General features: G+C 31.9%; 1 protein-coding gene across 1 annotated transcript in view; it reads left to right on the forward strand.

The window, feature by feature from the left end:
• The first annotated feature begins 1083 nt into the window (after window positions 1–1083).
• LOC145243562 (putative phospholipid-transporting ATPase IIB) overlaps window positions 1084–23012 on the forward strand; it is a 392356-nt gene continuing 370427 nt past the window's right edge. The window contains exon 1 of the mRNA XM_080106777.1: window positions 1084–1103. Coding sequence (XP_079962903.1) covers window positions 1099–1103 — 5 coding nt within the window. The 5' untranslated portion in view covers window positions 1084–1098. The remainder of the gene's footprint in view (window positions 1104–23012) is intronic.

Here is a 23012-nt window from a genome sequence, read left to right on the forward strand (position 1 = left end):
CGCCATCCCCAGCGGATTTGGAGGCGCAACACTATACTGTCCAGATTTAATCTTCCTCTGAGGTCATTAGAACTAAGACTGTCTTTAAAACTCACATCACACATTTATCATATCATTGTTCTATTATTTCTCCCCATGCAACCGATATCCTCAACTCTTACTGGCTAGATTTCATTTCCATACATTATCACAATGCTTACATGACTCTTTCCATGGTCAACAATGGTAACGTTCTTCTGGTTAGCAAAGGCAGAAGTTCCCTGAACTTACTCCATTCGCTCCTAACTCTTGCAATCACACTTGCTTCATTCTTTGCTCTAATGGTGTCACCAAGGTAGCAAAAAGAATTTTAATTTAATAGGTTCTGTAGTGTTTACTAAGCCCCAGCACTTGTCGTATTGCCATAGTGTTGCATCCCTTTGTTACAAGTAGTTACACAAAATGTTATCCGATGGAATGTAAATACGACAAACCACCCGACTAACAGCAAAAGCCCACGCTTGACTGTAGAGGTTTGTAAATTCCGGGAGATTTCTAACTCTTATAAGCTTCTTTCCTCAAACCACTTTCTTTCGGAATTCACTTTCTGCTCCCTATTTTGTCAACTGTACCAAGAAATTTAATGCGAACAAAGTTTTTTCTGGTCAACTCCTTACCCAGATTTCCTCTATTATAAATCTGGCCACTATATTAGTAGCCTGTTACTCTCCATTTTAAATATTCCTTATTTAGAGCAAATGAATCTAAAAACAACAATTAAAAAAATAAGGCTTTTTATTTATTTATTTTTTTTTTGCGTGGTGGGCTTATTGTAAAAATTAAAAGAAAGATAAGCACCGAATAGCATTCGTAGTTGTTTCTTTTCTTTTCTTCCCTTATTTTTTCTTTTTCTTTTCTTTCCTTTTTTTTTTAACTTGACCTGATGGGTCAAGATTTGAAATATGAGCTGATTAAAAACAAGAAGGAAAAATAGCGTTCTGGCTTAAGAGGAAGTGACTAAAGGCTACCCAGTCATAATAGAGGTAAAAGGTGGAGCAAGAAGGGTTTCTTGAATCATTTCCTCTTTCACAAGAGAAGCAACTTAGTAAGAACTACACAATGACGTGAGTCTTTAAAAATCTTACTTTTTTTGTTTTAGTATTTTGAAAGTTAAAATCCAAACTAAAATCATGTGTATTTATCCGTTTCATACATGAAATTTGTTCAAGTCTGCTTGGTGGATAAGAGAGTTAATTTTTATTAGTGCTACAGCTTCAATAAGAATCTAAGTTTAAATATATTTACAGAGACAAGGAAAAGTTGATCCATTGTAAACTTATTAATCTATTACTAGCAGGATCTGGAAATTTCACAGGAGACTCATTCATATGTAATATATTGATGTTGGCATTCTGCAGATGTTCAGTGTAAATGAATACGCTCTTATATTATTGTAGCTTTTTTTGTTAAAATTGCAAAAGTATTTATCTGAGCTAGCACGAACGCCCCGCAAAGCCCAATCGTAAAGTAAGATTAAATATGATATTTTAATTCTTGGAGATTTCGTATATATTATTATAGAGTTAATGTTCTATCGATTTTTACATATTATAAAGTTACGATTTCAAAAAAAAAAAAAAAAAAAAAAAATATATATATATATATATATATATATATATATATATATATATCCATATGACTTGGGTGCATTAGCTTGAATCGAAACCGAAATAAAAACTTATGACAAATATATATATATATATATATATATATATATATATATATATATATATATATATATATATATATATATATAAAAAACTTGAGTTCCTTCAGCCATAACCAAAACTTATAAAGAATTCTTGATAAAATTATTTATGAAAAAAAATAGATTACTGGAAAGCCATCAGTTATAATCGGAACCGAAACCAAAACTTATAAATAATTTTACCAAGAATTCTTCATGACAAGAAATGGAAGTACATAACAATTAAACCACTCGGATGTAGGCGTGACACAGAAAATAACACACACATTATTGTATTAATATATAGATATCCCCTATGACCTGGTGGGTCAATATTTGTTATATGTATTAAGGTATATAATTTCTTAAATTAGTCAATACTTATGTTTTTACTTGAAAATGTATGACATCAAAAGATGAATGGTAGTTTTGGACAACTTTTGAAAAATAAAGTTAATTTTATCTGCTCTTCTCCCCCCTCTCTTTATCTTTTCCCTTTTATCACTCCCTCTCTCTTTCACTTCCACTCTTTCTCTTCTTTTCTCCCTCTTTTTATTATTTACAGAATTTACCATTTACGAGTATTTCTTTTTTTGCATTATTCGCCCTCCCATAATTTAAAACCATATTTCACAATCTTTTTACTTTCATGGGCCTCTTTCAATAATAGTGATGTCCAAACAAACCCCTACATGAGAAAAATATTTACACACGAATCGCTCACATACACTAAGTCACTCTTTTAACTTTACCAGATGTTTTCTGCAAATATATTCTCTGTGACTATTATACCTTTTTAAAATGGTGTGAAAGTTTAAAAAATTTGTTACATGAGGAGGCGTTCCAAAAATAATGCCTCCTATTTTTTTTTATTCTACCCGAATGGATCAGAGGGGATTGCAAATTGCATTGTTATGATGATTGAACTTTTACATTCATGCCCTGAGTTTCATCTCTCAGTTGCAGATATTTACAGTGTGAGACTCTAAGAAAGTAACTCTTGTCATGAATGTGTGTCAGAAGCAGAGATGTGTCTCTTTAATTCCAAGAAAAAGTGCATTGAGAATGGTGGTGATTATGTAAACAACTTCTAAAGCACAAAAGGTCCCTCGTTTTGATGGTACGACTCCTGTCTTCATAACTCTTCAATTTTTTGAGTTAAAAAAAGTAGGAGGCTTTACTTTTGGAATGACTCTTGTAATACTCCTAAAATTTGCCAAAAATATTTCTGTACATGTATTACATGTATGAGAAAATTAGATTAAAAAAAAAAAGAAGACAACTTAAAAAGGCATTCGCACATATATGCAAATGCATTTTCATATCAGCCTATTTATCAGCATCTCTTCAAGGAACCCTTGGCAAGCTCTTAAAAAAACTAGCTTAGAGGGTCCCATATTTTGATGGGCATTAATTTTTTTAAAAGTTCTCTCAGCATGAATCTCCATTTAAAGTGACACTAATGTTTCCAAATGAGAAAAAATCAAGTTTCTTCTTTCACAGAAGTTGGTCATATGCATTGCAACTATGCAGCCCACTAAACATGCAGTAGCATTGTTCATGTTTACAATAAGTTCAATTCTAGCTTCCAAGCTCTAGCCCCCTCTTGGATTTGTTTGTTTTTGTTTTTTTTCTTTGGACTGCTTGCCTTTGAAATTCTTTTCTTGCTCCCTGTTTACTCGATGCAGAAACTTAAATGTATGAGAACAGATATCTTGCGGTTCAATTCCACACCCAAATTTCTCTTTACTGGCAATATCCTTTGTTTAGGATGAACAAAAGTAAAATAAAAAAGTGAAAACAATTAACGTACATGTATAAGATAATTCATTTCGAAAAAAACAAACAAAAAATAACTTATGCACATATGTGCAACGGCAACTTAGTCTATTTATCAGTATCTCTTAAAGAAACCATTGACAAGCTCTTAAGGAACCCTGGTTGGAGAATCCTAATCTAAAACAATCATGAACAAATGAAGTGTGTATGAAAGCAAGAAAGATGTTTGGAGCCTTGACAGAGTTCAAAACCAACTTCATAGCCTAGTAGGGGATGCCCTTTTCTCTTCCCTGCAACCTCTTTCCCACAGAAGAGACGTTGCTAGCCTGTCTCTGCTCTATCGTTATTTTCATAGCAAGTGCTCGTCTGGACTCTGATCTATGGTCCCTCCTTGCCAAACTTTCATGAAAAACGCTCATCTAGCTGAAACTACTATTAATAATTTCTTCTACTCTTTATCTATGTCTAAACCTAAATGTGAATTCCATGAACAAAGTTTCTTTCTTAAAACTGCCCACCTGTAGAACGCTGTTCTTTTTGCCTGCTTTCCCGCTGACTGTTTATGGTCGTCTTCAGGTTCAATGTAAACAAGTTTTTTTGTACCCTTAAGTAATCCAATTTAACAACTTTCCACTACTAACGATTACTATGCTACTGTTCCAATGACTACTCTGCACTAATTAATCCTTATCCTCGAGTGGCCTCCAGGCCTTGATAAGAGGCGACTCCTTTGCAGAAAAAAAAAAAGATTAATCATCAGAGTTTTCATAGTAAATAAACGAATTAGTTTTATTTGAACATGTTTAGAACGAAGTTACTTCACACAAAGTACACTTATATTTGTGAAAAAGGCAGGTAAAGTAATTTAAGCAACTGGAAAAGATCTATAAAATTTTTAGTTTAATCAAATGAATACTTTATATCAGTGTTTTCCAACCTTTTTATCTTCGTGAAACCCTCCAGTAATACAAGTGGAACGATAAATTTGTTGCCTTAGAAAAGAAGACATGATTCCATTTCCGTTTGATGAAAACTGGTTTTCTTTTTTTTTGTTGCAGACCACCTACTAATTGGCCAGTTTTGTACAAATCCCAAGAGCGATAGGAGCCTTCTATCATGTCTGAAAGTGACACAATGTTCAACAAGCGGGATCGGGGCTGCACTGCTGTACAACTCATTCTCTTTATCAATCCAAGTTATGACAACAGGATCATTGCCAGCACCCTCAAAATGCAAATTTAGACGGTTCAACGCTTGAAGGCACAGCTCAATGAAGTTTCCGGCTGCAGTTATGGTCTTTGGTGTGGTTTCAAGTAAGGGCCACATCATGCCACCTCATATCTTCGAAGTTGGCTTGAAAGTCAACACCAAAGTGTACCTGGATGTGCTGAAGAATGTTGTGATCCCCTGATGCAGTTAGGTAGCTGCTGGCAAACCCTGGGTGTGGCAACAGGCTTCAGTGCCGGCCCACAAGTCCAAAGAGTCCCAGGCTTGGCTTCCAAAGGAGTATTAAAACTTTGTACCCATCTCTCATTGCCCCCCCCTCCTCCATCGACCTAAATTTGCTGGACTACTTCATTTGGTCATACGTCAAGAATATCACCAACATGATCTCCCACAACACCAAAATCAGCCTGATCACTGCCATCCATCGGGTATTTGCCAAGCTCCCGCCGGTGCTTGTGAAAAAGGCATGCTCCCAGTTCCGGACCTGTATTGAGGCTGTGATTGAGGCTTAAGACGGCTACATTGAGTAGATGTCAACTACATAATCAAGTTACCTGAATTGATTTTTTCAATAAATGTTTTAAAATAAAGCTGTAGTATTTATTTTCTTCAAGGTGACAAATTTATCATTTCACTCTGTAGTGATGGCCCAAGGAACTTCTACATGAGAAAATATTTTACAATCTTATTTATTTATTTCTCCTTCCATAATGCAAGCAATATTTTTCTTTTTTTAACCGGTTTAAGAGTGACAGGCTGCTGAAATCAGCCTGTACTTGTTGATCAAGTTACTTTGTTGCACATAAATCGCTCACAGTCTCTGACCACTGAGTCACTCTTTTGATTTTATCGAATGTATTCTGCAAACATATTCCCTGCGCCTATTATAATTTCTTTTCTTTTTTTTTTAATGATGTGAAAGTTTGAAAATATTGTTATAATACCATAAAAAGCATAATAATCTCTACCTATTTATCAATATCTCTTGAATGAACCGTAGGCAAGTGCTTAAGAATGGGAAACCCTGCTTTATATTAACATAATTTATTCATCAATTAACTAGATTTTCTAGTTCACTAGCGTTTTAGAGACTTCACTACTGGAAACCAAAATTTTAAATAATGAACATTTTGTTCATATGTTTCTTGCAAACACTAGACTAAAACTTTTGTATTTGCCCACATAAAAAGATAGACATTAACATTTTGTAATTTTTATGCAAATTTATTTATCTTTAAAGTAATACTGCAATAAAATCAAAAGAAGAAAAAATCAATTCGCCTGAGTGATGGTTTGTGCTCTTTTTTCAAAACTTACAATTTAGGAATGGAAGGTAATGTGTTGAGGAAAAAACAGCTGATTGGGGGACGACCAACACACTAGGAAAAACATTCTTGTGCATTTTCCCTATTCTATATAAATAAAACAGTATATGTATGTATGTGTGTGTGAAAATATTTAATCAATAAACTCTTAAACTACTGGTCACATAACACTGAAATTAATAGGAAATAGTAATCATACACCAAAAATGGTTTATAACGAGTAAAACCTTGGTTTGGATGGATGAATAATATGTACAGACATATATCGATAAGTTGAAATGCAAAATATTCATTTCAACTTCCTGACATATTTCTATTACTTTTGTGCATGCACAAATTCATTCACATCTTGAAGTGGTTTAATTTTGAATCTTTCTTATCTATTTGTTGATAGCTCAAATAGTGTGGAATGTGACTGGAGGGCTAAATGTTTTGGTTTAGATTCTAACTGATGGCACCCAAGTCATTTTTTGTTAACTTTTAAAATCAGTACTATATATTAGGTACAATAGATAATTGGCTAATTATAATAATAAATACAAAATCTACATGAATTGAAATATATTTAAGCATATTTTATAACCAAGCACGGTTGGCTGTCATCTGCTAGTTGTAAAATAAGAATTTAAAGTATGCAAAAAAAAAAAAAAAAAAATGCTTACAAAACGGATGAAAGTGCATAAATGAAAGAACTTGAATGCATACTATCTTCCAGTGTCTAGGGTCTCTCTGTTCAGTGGTTTCTCAGGACAACCTGGCATGATACTTTTCACTACAAGTAAATCCTGACCAAATATTCCAAATCACATCATATATTTTAGCTCAAATAAGATCTCCTCGGTATGGCTAACCCACACTAGTTTTTACAAGGAATGATGCATCTTCTCCGAGTGATGTTATCTCAAGTAACAACACGAAGTTGGATACTCCACCAGACTAGATGAATTCTTGTCTTGGAATCCAATAAGACCAAGAGACCCAAAAGAAAGACATATTATAACATACTTAAATGGTCGATTGGGGAGAGGAAAATTATCTTCTCAATTTCTTAATAACTCAGTGTTTCAGACATAAAGGAGAACTTTAATGAAATCTTTGAATATTACAATTTACAAGTATTGTTAATGGTGGATGCTCCGACAAACTACAAGCCCTTGTACCCCTTCGACATAAATACCCCCATAAAACCTGACAAACAACAAAGTCCCACCACTACAAAGTTAAGATCTCTGGATGTAAGAAAGCCTTCTACTCTAATCGTTTCTTCCCCAGAACTGCTAGACTCTGGAATTCCCTTCCGGATTCCTTTTTCTCCAACTGTACTGACATGCAAAAGTACAAGTTTAATGTGAACAGTCATCTTGCTGCTTAACTCCCTACATAGTATCCTTACAACTTATGTCCCTGATAGTAGCCCCCTACATCAAATTGGCACTATGACTTGTTTGGGGTGAAAATGTAATTATAAAAAAATTAATTTATTATATCTATGTATCTCATATGGAAATCAAGTGTTAGCCCCTTCCTAGGGGCTAACACTTGATTTCTGAGGATTTTAACTGAAGTAAAATGAAACAAAAGAGAATTCTTTGTACACTTATCTTACTCTTAATTCGAAGACATCTGGTGACAAACTCGTTAATAATATACAAATATTTAGAACTAGCAGTGTACTGGCGTTGTCCGGTAGAATTATGCCTCCAACACCACCTGTAATAAAAAACAATTAAACTACAGTTGTTAGTGAGACCCACTGCCATCCCAGTAAAATAGCGGACAATGGCACCCTTGGGCAAAATGAATGTATCGTGCCGAAGTAACAACATTAGTATCTATAAACCCATTCTTAACATGGGGAATTGATTATGTGCTGTGATTATTCTGTAATATGTCTGCGGACCTGAACAATGATTCCCATAGTCGTTAATTTTTTCCTTTTAACTTTGTCATAATGTTTTTGGCAATTAGCATTGAGTAAAGGCTAAATTTTCAGATTAGAAAAGAAATTTAAGATAGCATTTTTAATGACTGTAATAGTCATGGATCAATTTGTAACAGCATTAACAATGGGAGTGGCCAAAAGTGGGTGTTCACTGTAGTAGGATTTTATAATTCCAAATTTAAGCCTGTAAGCACTGATAATTGCGTGTAAAATTTACAAATAAGTGAAAAATAAAGTAAATGGTAAGGTCAGCATTGTTCAGGTCCACCAATTCTTTTTTTTTCTTTTTATTATTTTGCAATTTGAAAGTTATATGTGTTTTAAAGGTTCTAAAAGGGTAAATGTGTCCAATAGCTGATCCTAATTGGGTTGCCATACTCGACTAAATATTTGAAACTAAATCTTTCAGAAAAAAGGCCTAAAAAGGCCAAATTAATAAATATAGCCAGATTTTCACAAACAAAATAGCCAAGTAGAAAAAACAATGAATGTGTGCATAAATATATAAACATTTATTTATTTTAATGTCATCAGAGTTATATTTTCTGTGCTTGTGTAGATTGGTGATGTTTTAAACTGACGCATTTCATATATATTTATAAATTAACGAGTTTAGCTTCCAAAGAATCACATGTTTTTTATTACAATTTATTTTGAAAATAAAAGAAAAATTACAGAATTCTATTAAAAGAAATATAAAAAAAATGACGAAATTGTATTAAAAGAAATATGTTGCAGAAATAAAATAGTTGGCCAAAAATAAGTTCAATGAATTACATACACTTGTTCTCATTACAATATTAATTTCGTTCAATGAATTACATTTTTTATTTTTTCAGCATAATAATAAAAAGAAACCAAAATATTTGAGAGCTAACCGCTTCAATTTAGTCCAGAGTTAATCACACGTCATTATAGTTATATTTTGTGTGCTTGTGATGATATGTGATCTTTCAAACCAATGCATTGCATATGTATATATATTTATATATATTGAAGAGTTTAGCTTCCAAATAATTGCATGTTTTTGCTTACGATTTGTCCTGAAAAAGAAAAAATACAAATAACGGAATTTTATTAAAACAAATATAAAAATAAATTACAGAAGTTTAATGAAATAAATATGTTGCAGAAAGAGGAAATGCTACATTGCATCCTACGAGCAACACCATCACAATCGCAATATCTTTAGAGTTGCGATTGTGATGGTGTTGTTTGTAGAATGGAATGTAGCATTTTATTATCATGACTAAATGTGATGAAAATGATAAAATAAACTATTAGCTTAGATGCATTGAATTTGTATGTGGTATCTGTTATTACAAACCTATGATACTTTGGTCCAGAGGGGAATTTCTGCAGTCATTTTATTATGTATGGAGAGGAGATAAGATGTCAGCGAATGTTGCATGTTCGCCATCACATCAAGAATAAGGAAATGGGTTAATCGTGGAAAGTGTTCCTGTATGAAGATATTAAAGATTAGACAGGTTTGTTGAAAGAGACAGAGTTCATGTATGTTTGTGTCTGAAGTAGTAGTGGAAACATGCGTCATGAAACATTAGTGACAGTACTATAGGATGATAAAAAAGTTTGTGTGTTTGTACTGCGTTGAAGTCTGTGTGTGGCTTGTTTGTATTCATGTCAGTTGAAACTCGAGCCCAAAGGCCGAGTGAGTTCTGTTGAGTCCCAAGAGTGGAGTTGGGCGTGAACAGGTCCGTTCCATATGGAGTTGTTGTCAGTCCAAGATCTAGGAAGAAAGAGGGAGTGTATTGCCGGTTTAACCTTTTATAAACTCGATCACATGACTAAGAACTGGCTTCTGATTGGACAAGCCAGTATTCAAAATCTCCAGCCACGAGAATTTGCTCCTGCTTATGTTTGTTGCAATTTTGTCTGCTACAAATGAATGGGTAAAAATATAATGAATAAAAAAAAGACTTATATTATTTAAATTTTTTGAAAAACGCTTCTAATCTTAAATGTTATTCTCAGAATGTTCTTCTTTAGGTGCATCATCTTGTTGAACTCAAGAATCTTTTTGCTGAACTCTTTTATTTAATTCTTTTATTTAATCCACAGGGGTAGCATGTTCTTGTTCTGTAAGTCATGACTTAAGTAATTCACAATTTAAAACCACTTGTGAATTTCATACTCCCATGGAACTTCCTCCTTTGGAGGAAGCCGGTTAAACCTACATAGGGTTAGTGCCATTTCCATTTTTCCATTCCAATATATAAACTGTACACAAAAATATAACTTCCGAAATGAGTACTATACAAAGAATACACTTGTTCTCATTACAATATTAAACACAGATGTTGCAAAGGCAGATAATGAGAATATATGTGACAGCAGAGAATATGCAAATTGTATTTACATTGGATTCTCTCTGCAGAAAAATACATGAAGTAAAGTTATTTAGTTCTTTGACTAAAATCCAGGTCTATTAACTCCATCAGGAAGCTATTTAACAGACAAAACCATTATAGCTTCTAAAAGCCACGCAAGGATGATGAGTGAACAGGTCCATTCCAGGTGGAGTTGTTGTCAGTGTTCCTGTATGAAGATGTATATTAAAGATTAGACAAGATGTTTGCGTGCTTTGAAAGCTATGCCAATACAAAAAGCCTCATTCTGAATTCGCCATCAAATAGACAGAATGGGATTACAAAATCTTGCTCTAGAAATGCAATCTAATATTAGTACTGAATATATATATATATATATATATATATATATATATATATATATATATATATATATATAGGTATGTATGTATGTATGTATGTAGATTTAAGGGAGATAACTCTGTCTTGTCTTAATATAAATATGATTGAAGAAAATTGAAAGTTTATTAAATAAATTAGGGAAATATAGAAAATGAAGTGGTACTTTAATTACCTAAGCTTCCAGACTGAGGTTTGAGAATTTCTTTTCATAACATTTTTAGAATGTCATTATGTAGGATCTACTTCCTTCATGTACATTCAATATCATGGAGCCTGTAGTGACTACTATATACAGCCGGAACAAATTTCCAATCCAACATACATGTGTATGAAGTACGTGCAAGCTTACAACGTTGTAATTTGCACACATGCGATAAAGGAACTATGTTACATTTCGCGCGCAATGATACAACAAATAGTTTGGAATATTCTAGAACACAGGTGTATCAGCTTTTGCATGCGTAAATTAAACCAGTCCAGAATTCAGTTCTACAAGTAAACATCATTGCTGCCCGACTCCATCTTGTCGGACGTTAAATCATCAATTCTCAGCATGGAAAGTTACCATATCGAACAAGAATTAATTCTTTTCAACAAGTTATTTCAAGCTGCTGTTTTCATATGTACTGAACACATACACACACACACACACACACACACACACACACACACACACACACACATACGTCATTTAAGCAATTAATGATTTTCTTTTCCCTCCAGAAAATGACCACATGTCCCTTTGTTCATGAAAATCTGTAATCATAAACTTTTTGCTTTTTCTACAGGACACTTATTAGCAAAGTGTCTAATGAACATTTGTAGCAAAATTCCTTAACGTTAGAATGATCTGAATTAAAAAAAAAATAACTGGTTAATAAATGTTGTTATTTCATACCAGTACAGCGATCTCAAATCTTTTGTCGACTATCGCTATTTTTCCGAAGTTATTTATGCCTTTTTAATTTATATGGATGTGGATGTGACTTGGTAGAATCCTTCTGTAAATCAGACAACTCATTAAATTTATCTTTAACGGTCCCAGTGATACTCTACCATTTTCAACTTACAGATATCCCTCCTGCACCTGCAACCTTGATCTCTAAAAACGACAGATTACGGTTATGAATTGGTGAACACTGACTCACACCCCAATATCTTACAAGCCTTTTGCGATGACTATGAAACCTTTGGGAAGAAATTCAATGTTTTATTAACATTCTTCAATTTCAACCCAGGAGATTTTTTCCCTCAGCCCCAAAATTAACAGTTTAGACCATTCTTGTAATGATCTGTTCCCTGTTGATTGCAGTGCAATGCTAGGCCTGTGCAGTTCTAGTTCTAGGTCCACCCTCCCAGGTCTTGCTTTCTCTCTTTGAGAAGGTGTTAGTTTATTGTTAAGGTGCTTCTATCGGAATATTAATGGGGCTGGCCAGGCAAGTTTTGCAGGGTCAGAGTGCTCCTCCTCTAGAATGCTGACTTTTTAATCTCACTTGTGTCACATTTCTCATTGTGGAAGAGTAATAAATACCTTCTTTAATGTCTTAGGTATTCCCTAGTTGAACTCAAAAAGTTATTCACAATTTGGTTTTGGTTGACATCATTGTTGAGATTAAGAATATATGAAATCACAATTAATTATAATTTAGAAATTATTATGTATATCTTTGTAACTGAGACTTGGAATATTGAATAACATCAGTTATTATATTTAACTACATCAGTATATCTAATATTATTATTGAAGATTTGGTATCCGTTTACCTGATGCCATAACTATACTATTACGTTTATATCTAAAACCATAACTATACTATGATGTCTATATCTGAAGCCTTAACTATACTATTACATCTATACCGGAAGCCATAACTATACTATTACATCTTTATCTGGAGCCATTACTATACTATAACATCTATGTCTGAAGCCATAACTATACTATTACATCTATATCTGGAGCCACAACTATACTATTACATCTATATCTGAAGTTATATCTATACATTTACGTCTATATCTGAAGCCATAGCTATACTATTACATCTATATCTGAAGCCATAACTATACTGTAACGTTTATATCTGAAGCCATAACTATACTATTACATTTATATCTGAAGCTATAACTATAATATTACATCTATATCTGAAGCCATAACTATACTATTACATCTATATCTGAAGCAATAACTATACTGTAACGCCTATATCTGAAGCCATAACTATACTATTATATCTATATCTTAAGACATAACTATATTATTTACTCTATATCTGAAGCCATAACTATACTGTAAAGTCTATATTTGAAGCCATAACTATACTGTAACGTTTATATCTGAAGCCATAACTATACTATTACATCTATATCGGAAGATATAACTATACTATTACATCTATATCTGAAGCCATAACTATACTGTAACGTCTATATCTGAAGCCATAACTATACTGTAACGTCTATATCTGAAGCCATAGCTATACTATTACATCTATATCTGAAGCCATAACTAACTGTAACGTTTATATCTGAAGCCATAACTATACTATTACATTTATATCTGAAGCCATAACTGTACTATTACATCTATATCTGAAGCCATAACTATACTATTACATCTATATCTGAAGCCATACCTATACTGTAACGTCTATATCTGAAGCCATAACTATACTATTACATCTATATCTGAAGACATAACTATACTATTACATCTATATCTGAAGCCATAACTATACTGTAACGTCTATATCTGAAGCCATACTATACTATAACGTTTATATCTGAAGCCATAACTATACTATTACATCTATATCTGAAGACATAACTATACTATTACATCTATATCTGAAGCCATAACTATACTGTAACGTCTATATCTGAAGCCATAACTATAGTGTAACGTCTATATCTGAAGCCATAGCTATACTATTACATCTATATCTGAAGCCATAACTATACTATTACATCGATATCTGAAGCCATAACTATCCTGTAACGTCTATATCTGAAGCCACAACTATACTGTAACGTCTATATCTGAAGCCATAGCTATACTATTACATCTATATCTGAAGCCATAACTAACTGTAACTTTTATATCTGAAGCCATAACTATACTATTACATTTATATCTGAAGCCATAACTATACTATTACATCTATATCTGAAGCCATAACTATACTATTACATCTATATCTGAAGCCATAACTATACTGTAACGTCTATATCTGAAGCTATAACTATACTGTAACGTCTATATCTGAAGCCAAAACTATACTATTACATCTATATACGAAGCCATAACTATACTATTACATCTATATCTGAAGCCATAACTATACTATTACATCTATATCTGAAGACATAACTATAATATTACATCTATATCTGAAGCCATAACTATAGTGTAACGTCTATATCTGAAGCCATAACTATACTGTAACGTTTATATCTGAAGCCATAACTATACTATTACATCTATATCTGAAGACATAACTATACTATTACATCTATATCTGAAGCCATAACTATACTGTAACGTTTATATCTGAAGCCATAACTATACTATTACATCTATATCTGAAGACATAACTATACTATTACATCTATATCTGAAGCCATAACTATACTATTACATCTATATCTGAAGCCATAACTATACTATTACATCTATATCTGAAGACATAACTATACTATTACATCTATATCTGAAGCCATCACTATACTGCAACGTCTATATCTGAAGCCATAACTATACTGTAACGTCTATATCTGAAGCCATAGTTATACTATTACATCTATATCTGAAGCCATAACTATACTATTACATCTATATCTGAAGCCATAACTATACTGTAACGTCTATATCTGAAGCTATAACTATACTATTACATCTATATCTGAAGACATAACTATACAATTACATCTATATCTGAAGCCATAACTATACTGTAACGTCTATATCTGAAGCCCTAACTATAGTGTAACGTCTATATCTGACGCCATAACTATACTCTAACGTCTATATCTGAAGCTATAGCTATACTATTACATCTATATCTGAAGCCATAACTAACTGTCACGTTTATATCTGAAGCCATAACTATACTATTACATTTATATCTGAAGCCATAACTATACTATTACATCTGTATCTGAAGACATAACTATACTATTACATCTATATCTGAAGCCATAACTATAGTGTAACGTCTATATCTGAAGCTATAACTATACTGTAACGTCTATATCTGAAGCCATAACTATACTATTACATCTATATCTGAAGACATAACTATACTATTACATCTATATCTGAAGCCATAACTATACTGCAACGTCTATATCTGAAGCCATAACTATACTGTAAGGTCTATATCTGAAGCCATAGCTATACTATAACATCTATATCTGAAGCCATAACTATACTATTACATCTATATCTGAAGCCATAACTATACTATTACATCTATATCTGAAGCCATAACTATACTATTACATCTATATCTGAAGCCATAACTATACTGTAACGTCTATATCTGAAGCCATAGCTATACTATTACATCTATATCTGAAGCCATAACTATACTATTACATCTATATCTGAAGCCATAACTATACTGTAACGTCTATATCTGAAGCCATAACTATACTGTAACGTCTATATCTGACGCCACAGCTATACTATTACATCTATATCTGAAGCCACACCTATACTGTAACGTCTATATCTGAAGCCATAACTAACTGTAACATTTATATCTGAAGCCATAACTATACTATTACATCTATATCTGAAGACATAACTATACTATTACATCTATATCTGAAGCCATAACTATATTGCAACGTCTATATCTGAAGCCATAACTATACTGTAACGTCTATATCTGAAGCAATAGCTATACTATTACATCTATATCTGAAGCCATAACTATACTATTACATCTATATCTGAAGCCATAACTATACTGTAACGTCTATATCTGAAGCTATAACTATACTGTAAAGTCTATATCTGAAGCTATAACTATACTGTAACGTTTATATCTGAAGCAATAACTATACTATTACATCTATATCTGAAGCCATAACTATACTATTACATCTATATCGGAAGCCATAACTATAATATTACATCTATATCTGAAGCCATAACTATAGTGTAACGTCTATATCTGAAGCTATAACTATACTGCAACGTTTATATCTGAAGCCATAACTATAATATTACATCTATATCCGAAGCAATAACTATACTATTACATCTATATCTGAAGCCATAACTATACTATTACATCTATATCTGAAGCCATAACTATACTATTACATCTATATCTGAAGCCATAACTATAGTATTACATCTATATCTGAAGCCATAACTATACTGTAACGTCTATATCTGAAGCCATAACTATACTGTAACGTCTATATCTGAAGCCATAACTATACTGTAACGTCTATATCTGAAGCCATAACTATACTGTAACGTCTATATCTGAAGCAATAGCTATACTATTACATCTATATCTGAAGCCATAACTAACTGTAACGTTTATATTTGAAGCCATAACTATACTATTACATTTATATCTGAAGCCATAACTATACTATTTCATCTACATCTGAAGCCATAACTATACTGTAACGTCTATATCTGAAGCTATAACTATACTGTAACGTCTATATCTGAAGCTATAACTATACTGTAACGTTTATATCTGAAGCCATAACTATACTATTACATCTATATCTGAAGCCATAACTATACTGCAACGTCTATATCTGAAGCCATAACTATACTGTAACGTCTATATCTGAAGCCATAGCTATACTATTACATCTATATCTGAAGCCATAACTATACTGTAACGTCTATATCTGAAGCCATAACTATACTGTAACGTCTATATCTCAAGCTATAACTATACTATTACATCTATATCTGAAGACATAACTATTCTATTACATCTATATCTGAAGCCATAACTACACTGTAACGTCTATATCTGAAGCCATAGCTAAACTATTACATCTATATCTGAAGCCAGAACTATACTATTACATCAATATCTTAAGCCAATACTATACTGTAACGTCTATATCTGAAGCTATAACTATACTATTACATCTATATCTGAAGCCATAACTATACTGTAACGTCTATATCTGAAGCCATAACTATACTGTAACGTCTATATCTGAAGCCATAACTATACTATTACATTTATATCTGAAGCCATAACTATACTATTACATCTATATCCGAAGCCATAACTATACTATTACATCTATATCTGAAGCCATAACTATACTATTACATCTATATCTGAAGCCATAACTATACAATTAAATCTATATCTGAAGCCATAACTATACTATTACATCTATATCTGAAGCCATAACTATACTGTAACGTCTATATCTGAAGACATAGCTATACTATTACATCTATATCTGAAGCCATAACTATACTATTACATCTATATCTGAAGCCATAACTATACTGTAACGTCTATATTTGAAGCCAAAACTATATTGTAACGTCTATATCTGAAGCCACAGCTATACTATTACATCTATATCTGAAGCCATAACTATACTGTAACGTCTATATCGTAAGCTATAACTATACTATTACATCTATATCTGAAGCCATAACTATACTGTAACGTCTATATCTGAAGCCATAACTATACTGTAACGTCTATATCTGAAGCCATAATTATACTGTAACGTCTATATCTGAAGCAATAGCTATACTATTACATCTATATCTGAAGCCATAACTATACTGTAACGTCTATATCTGACGCAATAACTATACTATTACATCTATATCTGACGACATAACTATAATATTACATCTATATCTGAAGCCATAACTATACTGTAACGTCTATATCTGAAGCCATAACTATAGTGTAACGTCTTTATCTGAAGCCATTACTATACTATAACATCTATGTCTGAAGCCATAACTATACTATTACATCTATATCTGGAGCCACAACTATACTATTACATCTATATCTGAAGTTATATCTATACATTTACGTCTATATCTGAAGCCATAGCTATACTATTACATCTATATCTGAAGCCATAACTATACTGTAACGTTTATATCTGAAGCCATAACTATACTATTACATTTATATCTGAAGCTATAACTATAATATTACATCTATATCTGAAGCCATAACTATACTATTACATCTATATCTGAAGCAATAACTATACTGTAACGCCTATATCTGAAGCCATAACTATACTATTATATCTATATCTTAAGACATAACTATATTATTTACTCTATATCTGAAGCCATAACTATACTGTAAAGTCTATATTTGAAGCCATAACTATACTGTAACGTTTATATCTGAAGCCATAACTATACTATTACATCTATATCGGAAGATATAACTATACTATTACATCTATATCTGAAGCCATAACTATACTGTAACGTCTATATCTGAAGCCATAACTATACTGTAACGTCTATATCTGAAGCCATAGCTATACTATTACATCTATATCTGAAGCCATAACTAACTGTAACGTTTATATCTGAAGCCATAACTATACTATTACATTTATATCTGAAGCCATAACTGTACTATTACATCTATATCTGAAGCCATAACTATACTATTACATCTATATCTGAAGCCATACCTATACTGTAACGTCTATATCTGAAGCCATAACTATACTATTACATCTATATCTGAAGACATAACTATACTATTACATCTATATCTGAAGCCATAACTATACTGTAACGTCTATATCTGAAGCCATACTATACTATAACGTTTATATCTGAAGCCATAACTATACTATTACATCTATATCTGAAGACATAACTATACTATTACATCTATATCTGAAGCCATAACTATACTGTAACGTCTATATCTGAAGCCATAACTATAGTGTAACGTCTATATCTGAAGCCATAGCTATACTATTACATCTATATCTGAAGCCATAACTATACTATTACATCGATATCTGAAGCCATAACTATCCTGTAACGTCTATATCTGAAGCCACAACTATACTGTAACGTCTATATCTGAAGCCATAGCTATACTATTACATCTATATCTGAAGCCATAACTAACTGTAACTTTTATATCTGAAGCCATAACTATACTATTACATTTATATCTGAAGCCATAACTATACTATTACATCTATATCTGAAGCCATAACTATACTATTACATCTATATCTGAAGCCATAACTATACTGTAACGTCTATATCTGAAGCTATAACTATACTGTAACGTCTATATCTGAAGCCAAAACTATACTATTACATCTATATACGAAGCCATAACTATACTATTACATCTATATCTGAAGCCATAACTATACTATTACATCTATATCTGAAGACATAACTATAATATTACATCTATATCTGAAGCCATAACTATAGTGTAACGTCTATATCTGAAGCCATAACTATACTGTAACGTTTATATCTGAAGCCATAACTATACTATTACATCTATATCTGAAGACATAACTATACTATTACATCTATATCTGAAGCCATAACTATACTGTAACGTTTATATCTGAAGCCATAACTATACTATTACATCTATATCTGAAGACATAACTATACTATTACATCTATATCTGAAGCCATAACTATACTATTACATCTATATCTGAAGCCATAACTATACTATTACATCTATATCTGAAGACATAACTATACTATTACATCTATATCTGAAGCCATCACTATACTGCAACGTCTATATCTGAAGCCATAACTATACTGTAACGTCTATATCTGAAGCCATAGTTATACTATTACATCTATATCTGAAGCCATAACTATACTATTACATCTATATCTGAAGCCATAACTATACTGTAACGTCTATATCTGAAGCTATAACTATACTATTACATCTATATCTGAAGACATAACTATACAATTACATCTATATCTGAAGCCATAACTATACTGTAACGTCTATATCTGAAGCCCTAACTATAGTGTAACGTCTATATCTGACGCCATAACTATACTCTAACGTCTATATCTGAAGCTATAGCTATACTATTACATCTATATCTGAAGCCATAACTAACTGTCACGTTTATATCTGAAGCCATAACTATACTATTACATTTATATCTGAAGCCATAACTATACTATTACATCTGTATCTGAAGACATAACTATACTATTACATCTATATCTGAAGCCATAACTATAGTGTAACGTCTATATCTGAAGCTATAACTATACTGTAACGTCTATATCTGAAGCCATAACTATACTATTACATCTATATCTGAAGACATAACTATACTATTACATCTATATCTGAAGCCATAACTATACTGCAACGTCTATATCTGAAGCCATAACTATACTGTAAGGTCTATATCTGAAGCCATAGCTATACTATAACATCTATATCTGAAGCCATAACTATACTATTACATCTATATCTGAAGCCATAACTATACTATTACATCTATATCTGAAGCCATAACTATACTATTACATCTATATCTGAAGCCATAACTATACTGTAACGTCTATATCTGAAGCCATAGCTATACTATTACATCTATATCTGAAGCCATAACTATACTATTACATCTATATCTGAAGCCATAACTATACTGTAACGTCTATATCTGAAGCCATAACTATACTGTAACGTCTATATCTGACGCCACAGCTATACTATTACATCTATATCTGAAGCCACACCTATACTGTAACGTCTATATCTGAAGCCATAACTAACTGTAACATTTATATCTGAAGCCATAACTATACTATTACATCTATATCTGAAGACATAACTATACTATTACATCTATATCTGAAGCCATAACTATATTGCAACGTCTATATCTGAAGCCATAACTATACTGTAACGTCTATATCTGAAGCAATAGCTATACTATTACATCTATATCTGAAGCCATAACTATACTATTACATCTATATCTGAAGCCATAACTATACTGTAACGTCTATATCTGAAGCTATAACTATACTGTAAAGTCTATATCTGAAGCTATAACTATACTGTAACGTTTATATCTGAAGCAATAACTATACTATTACATCTATATCTGAAGCCATAACTATACTATTACATCTATATCGGAAGCCATAACTATAATATTACATCTATATCTGAAGCCATAACTATAGTGTAACGTCTATATCTGAAGCTATAACTATACTGCAACGTTTATATCTGAAGCCATAACTATAATATTACATCTATATCCGAAGCAATAACTATACTATTACATCTATATCTGAAGCCATAACTATACTATTACATCTATATCTGAAGCCATAACTATACTATTACATCTATATCTGAAGCCATAACTATAGTATTACATCTATATCTGAAGCCATAACTATACTGTAACGTCTATATCTGAAGCCATAACTATACTGTAACGTCTATATCTGAAGCCATAACTATACTGTAACGTCTATATCTGAAGCCATAACTATACTGTAACGTCTATATCTGAAGCAATAGCTATACTATTACATCTATATCTGAAGCCATAACTAACTGTAACGTTTATATTTGAAGCCATAACTATACTATTACATTTATATCTGAAGCCATAACTATACTATTTCATCTACATCTGAAGCCATAACTATACTGTAACGTCTATATCTGAAGCTATAACTATACTGTAACGTCTATATCTGAAGCTATAACTATACTGTAACGTTTATATCTGAAGCCATAACTATACTATTACATCTATATCTGAAGCCATAACTATACTGCAACGTCTATATCTGAAGCCATAACTATACTGTAACGTCTATATCTGAAGCCATAGCTATACTATTACATCTATATCTGAAGCCATAACTATACTGTAACGTCTATATCTGAAGCCATAACTATACTGTAACGTCTATATCTCAAGCTATAACTATACTATTACATCTATATCTGAAGACATAACTATTCTATTACATCTATATCTGAAGCCATAACTACACTGTAACGTCTATATCTGAAGCCATAGCTAAACTATTACATCTATATCTGAAGCCAGAACTATACTATTACATCAATATCTTAAGCCAATACTATACTGTAACGTCTATATCTGAAGCTATAACTATACTATTACATCTATATCTGAAGCCATAACTATACTGTAACGTCTATATCTGAAGCCATAACTATACTGTAACGTCTATATCTGAAGCCATAACTATACTATTACATTTATATCTGAAGCCATAACTATACTATTACATCTATATCCGAAGCCATAACTATACTATTACATCTATATCTGAAGCCATAACTATACTATTACATCTATATCTGAAGCCATAACTATACAATTAAATCTATATCTGAAGCCATAACTATACTATTACATCTATATCTGAAGCCATAACTATACTGTAACGTCTATATCTGAAGACATAGCTATACTATTACATCTATATCTGAAGCCATAACTATACTATTACATCTATATCTGAAGCCATAACTATACTGTAACGTCTATATTTGAAGCCAAAACTATATTGTAACGTCTATATCTGAAGCCACAGCTATACTATTACATCTATATCTGAAGCCATAACTATACTGTAACGTCTATATCGTAAGCTATAACTATACTATTACATCTATATCTGAAGCCATAACTATACTGTAACGTCTATATCTGAAGCCATAACTATACTGTAACGTCTATATCTGAAGCCATAATTATACTGTAACGTCTATATCTGAAGCAATAGCTATACTATTACATCTATATCTGAAGCCATAACTATACTGTAACGTCTATATCTGACGCAATAACTATACTATTACATCTATATCTGACGACATAACTATAATATTACATCTATATCTGAAGCCATAACTATACTGTAACGTCTATATCTGAAGCCATAACTATAGTGTAACGTCTTTATCTGAAGCCATAGCTATACTATTACATCTATATCTGAAGCCATAACTATACTATTACATCTATATCTGAAGCCATAACTATACTGTAACGTCTATATCTAAAGCCATAACTATACTGTAACGTCTATATCTGAAGCTATAACTATACTGTAACGTCTATATCTGCAGCAATATCTATACTATTACATCTATATCTGAAGCCATAACTAACTGTAACATTTATATCTGAAGCCATAACTATACTATTACATTTATATCTGAAGCCATAACTATACTATTACATCTATATCT

This window comes from Euprymna scolopes, chromosome 1 (assembly GCF_053919585.1).
Source record: "Euprymna scolopes isolate OS-2025 chromosome 1, ASM5391958v1, whole genome shotgun sequence".
Taxonomy (NCBI): Eukaryota; Metazoa; Mollusca; class Cephalopoda; order Sepiida; family Sepiolidae; genus Euprymna; species Euprymna scolopes.